The 4705-nt window shown below is 39.3% G+C and overlaps 1 protein-coding gene across 2 annotated transcripts in view; it reads right to left on the reverse strand.

Moving 5' to 3' along the window:
- Nucleotides 1-4705, reverse strand: part of PPIL6 (peptidylprolyl isomerase (cyclophilin)-like 6) — a 39104-nt gene that overhangs the window by 7667 nt on the left and 26732 nt on the right. Inside the window, exon 7 of one of the 2 annotated variants that reach the window (XM_008577423.1) lies at nt 681-816. The exons of the other annotated variant lie outside the window; for it this stretch is intronic. Coding sequence (XP_008575645.1) covers nt 681-816 — 136 coding nt within the window. The remainder of the gene's footprint in view (nt 1-680; nt 817-4705) is intronic. 2 annotated transcript variants of the gene reach the window in all.

Below are 4705 nucleotides of genomic sequence, written 5' to 3' on the forward strand. Positions count from 1 at the left end.
TATGCACTGCAGTAATCATAAAGAGATACAATGTACATATTCAGTTAAAAAAAAATTGACATGTAACTTGAATAGTTTTCATCTATCTCTTCATGATGTACATGGACAATTACTTAAATGTCTTCACCTCCTCACCTCTGTATAGATCTACATTACTAAGCACTATGGTATGATATGCAGTAATTAGAACTGATATATCCTGGAGACTGAAGATAGACAGATGGATGTACGGATGGATGGATGGATAGAGAAACAGAACATTATCATGGCTGTGCCTGTATGGTTTCTGTGTTTTTATAGATAGCAAGCTTTTCACAAAATATTTCTAAATATGTTTGTCTATATTTGTATATTTTTGCTTTTAAGCCCTATCTTTCACTATGCTTAAACTATGTATAATACTTAATCCAAATCATTTTAAACCACATTTTTACATGTGTGACTAGGCACATGTAAAATATCACAGAAAGCATTACACGGAAGGAATTATTGTGATTAAAATTAACATTGGCATGAAATTCCTTCATGGGCTGAAGAGTCAGTAATCATCCCTATGCAGTGGCTGTAATAATCTAATAGTTATTCAGAAAAATTCTAACACTTTACATCATTTCTGGAAGAGAAAGTAAGCTCTACCTCATATTCACTGCAGTAATCATAAAGAGATACAATGTACATACCCAAAAGCCACATATTTTCTATCTAGATAGGGAGTTGCTTGTAGTGTGATATAGAATTGTGACCCATTGCTGTGACGGCCTTTGTTGACCATTCCAAGAACTCCTCTTTTATTATGAGGAATTGAAAAGTTTTCATCTAGGAAAGATAATAATCAGTAGGTCATTAAAATATTTCTATTATCTCAATTGACTATAACATGTAAGAACAAATAGAACCCTTGGTAACAATTGCAATCATATTTATCAATACATTCTAAATTGTAAATATTCCATTTGTTTCATATTACTTTCAAACATTTAAATGGGGTGTTAAAAAAAGATATCTTATTAGAACTACTGGAACATTTAGCTTTAGTTTATCTTTACTGTAATCTAAAAACAAGTATGCTAAGAAAATTAATAATGTAAAAGGAAGTACATACTTTGCTTAAGAATAAAGGTCAGCATATTTTCTTATGTTGTTTGGCAGCACTAATTCATTCAAACTACCAATGTGATCATTAAAAACACCTCCTCTGAGAAGTTCTTCACAGACCCGCTCCCCAGGTTCCCTACTCCCCTGGTAGCATCTTACACATAGCTTTACAATCCTTTAACACTATGTAATCATTGGTTTACATGGTGTTTCCACTCTAGTATGTGAAGGCAAGGACCTTGTCTCACTGTAGCTTTAGCTGCAGGCCTCCTAGCACATTAACTGGCATAGGTGTGGCACTAAATGTTGATGATGAAAGGAAATTAATTTATCCTTATTTTTAGTAATCTTCAAATAAATTTTAATCTCAAACCTTATATGGTTTGACCAAGATTTTGTGGAAAGCGATAGTTTTTTTAGTGTAAGGTTAACAAGTCAAAAGAATTGTATGGTAGTTGTCAAGCTACCATTTTTTGGAAGTATCATTCCCAGCTTTGCCTCCAAGTTCAAACACAGAGGATGTGACAAATGAGAAGTTCAATAAAAGTTTTCACTCAATAACTTTATTTTTATTTATTTATTTTTTTTAATAAAAGATGAATGGTAAGGGGATCTTAACCCTCGGCTTGGTGTCATCAGCACCACGCTCAGCCAGTGAGTGAACCGGCCATCCCTATATAGAATCCGAACCCATAGCCTTGGTGTTATCAGCACCACACTCTCCCGAGTGAGCCACGGGCAGGCCCTCACTCAATGACTTTATAAAGTTCCGAGAATAATTGAGAGATATGAATTATTAATTGTCCATAAAATGTTATTAAACTGCAATTGCTAACTATTCTTACTAAGTTTCAAAACTAAGCAAACTAACCAATTAAGGAATATCTGTGGTGGTTACTTTTAGATTGTTAAATTGCAGACTGAACAGAGACCTCTAAACTCTTATGAAATGCCAATAAGGCATTTTTGTACAAATGAGTCTATATAATCACACTGATGCTCTGTATTCATATAACTGGAATATAGAAATAATCCATTAATTTCATGGAAAATTGCACATAATGTAAATCTGCTCAAAGCAAAGATTCAGAGAGTTTTTAACAAAATGGTATTTGTCTTTGCTCTTAGATACTATGATTAATTTTTCTTAAATTCTGTAACAGGAAAGAGATTTATAAAGTTCAAACATTTTTACTAAAAATTCTGTGATTATGGGAGAACTTTTAAAGCAGCTAATCATAACACCCATCAAAAAAATCTACCTGTGTGAAAGCCCATTGTATTAGTCTGTTTTGTGTTGCTTATAACAAAGTACACTGAAACTGGGTAATTTATGAAGAAAACAAAAATTATTGCTTACAGTTTCTGAGGCTAGGAAGTCCAAAGTCCATCTCGTGGTGGCAACAGTGACTGAGGGGTCTCACATTGCAAGATGGTGGAAGCAGAGAGAGAAAGACAAGACTCTCCTCTTCTTTTAAAGCCCTCAGAACCACACCCTTGACCACCATTTTTAATCCATTCACTACTACAAGGTCCTACAATTCAATCTCCTTAAGGCTCCACCTTTCAATTACTATAGCAGGATTTCCTACTCTCTTAACAGTCACAGTGGGGGCTAAGTTTCTAATACATAAAACTTGGGGGACGCAATTCAAGCTTCAGGGAGTTTTGGGGGGACATAATTCAATCCACTACATCCATGTATAAAACAGATTTTAAAAAGGGCCAAGAGCCCTTTCATCTCCTGAAGATATGCTTCAGGACAGTGTGGAACTCCTTAGAGGACAATTTGAAAACCACTTCTGTAAAGGGACAGAAGAAAGTATGTTTTTAAAAGGTGTAGATAGTCCCTGACTCACAAATTTAAAATGTACAATCCTGAAAAAATGTGTGAAAATGAAGTGACTTTATTACGGGCTCTGTAAGTACAGAATGTTCATGTGGATCCTACAAGGGCAGAGTCAAGGAGACTGCTTGGTGGCCTACTCTGGATGATTTCATATGAATCAAATGCAATTATGTGCAGGAAAGAACCATATTCACTCTAAACAACTTTATAGACAAAGTAGTACAAGACAAACATAAATGCTCTTTTGTTTTGCCATGTGTCTCTGACTCATTCTTTGATCTGCCCACTTCTCTGTACTTCTCAATCTTTCCAACTCCCCTTCTTTCCTTCTGCCTCTTTACAATTCTTTCCAAGCTCCCACGAAGCTCTAAAGTTCAAAAGCTATAAATTTTTAAAAAATTCTTTATTGATATAAAATTCTCTGACTTTTTTTTCCAATATAAATAGTAAATTGTTGATACATTTCATTTATCACTTAAAACACTTAATTAAGTTGCTTTACACTCCCATGATAGAAAAATGTACCCTATGGCAGTAAACAGCATTGTTGAAGGGGGCTGAGCCTCTTTGGATTTATTTAAATAGGGCAGAAGCCCAAGGAGAGGGATTTTTATTCTCTTTGTTTGATGAGAAATAAGACCACTGGTCAGTAAATAGGTTTGATTTGAGCCCATTCTCTCCTGACTGTTTCTGCTAGGGATAAAGTAGGTGTGAGAACAACCCATAAATAAATCAAGAAATGAAATTTGAGCTAGCTCGCTCGCTCCCATTCACGCCGACTCGCTCTCCGCCGAGCCCGGGCATCCGAAACTACCAGACCAACTGCCGCCCCGACTGCAGCCACTCGCTGAAGGCCCCGTGCCCCGGGCTCCCGCCTGCGCTAGAGACGATGGCATTAAATTATGTACCAGTGAGACCTGTCATCTAACCAGAGCGGCCACTCGCCATGTGACACCCCACATTGCTGTGAAGAGAGATCATGACCAACAAGGCCCTCACCAGATGCGTTCCCTTGGCTTTGGACTTTCAGCCTCCAAAACTAAGTATTCCAGTATAGGCCAACCTTCCAAGGCTGGAGGAGGAGGCGAGACCCCAGCCCTGGCCACAGCGGGAGGGCCACGCCCCCACCGCCGCGCCTGAGGGGCCCACTGTGTTCGGAGCTGTCTGCACCGGATCCCACCCCTTGGGACCGAAGGACATGGCAAATTAATCAAAAACATTGAATTGGTTCTACGAAACATGGCGGCGGAAAGGGAGTGAACCGCCCGCGCCCCGGCCGGCAGGATCCCAGAGGCAACCAGCAAGAAGAGGAACTCAGAAAGCCTGATGGTGAGTCAGAATCTCTGGTGTCCTTGCTTGCGCTGGGGGTAGCTGTTACTACCCAGGTGGATTGCTCTGAAGGATTGCTGAGACCTTGAAGGGAACTCTCATAATAGTGCACTGAGGTTTGGAGTGCGGGCCATTTTGTGAAATTTACAAAATCCTCCCGGGGAAGAAGCGACTGGAGCTAGTGGTGCCTGGCCCGCAGCTGCTGCCCCACCACCGGGACTCAGTCCGGTGACAGCAGGTATCTGCTGGGGAGGGGGCTGTCGTCTCCCCAGCCCTGGGCGCTGCTGGAACCGTGAGCCCTAAAAAATAACCACCACTGCCATAAAAACCCAAGAAAAATCTAAACCCACTAGTATAATACACATGGCATCCGTGAAGAGAAAACAAACAAACGAAAAGGCTATCTACATCCTAAAGAACCAACAAACACAG

The sequence above is a fragment of the Galeopterus variegatus genome, unplaced genomic scaffold (assembly GCF_000696425.1).
Source record: "Galeopterus variegatus unplaced genomic scaffold, G_variegatus-3.0.2 Scaffold1507, whole genome shotgun sequence".
In the NCBI taxonomy this organism is placed as follows: domain Eukaryota; kingdom Metazoa; phylum Chordata; class Mammalia; order Dermoptera; family Cynocephalidae; genus Galeopterus; species Galeopterus variegatus.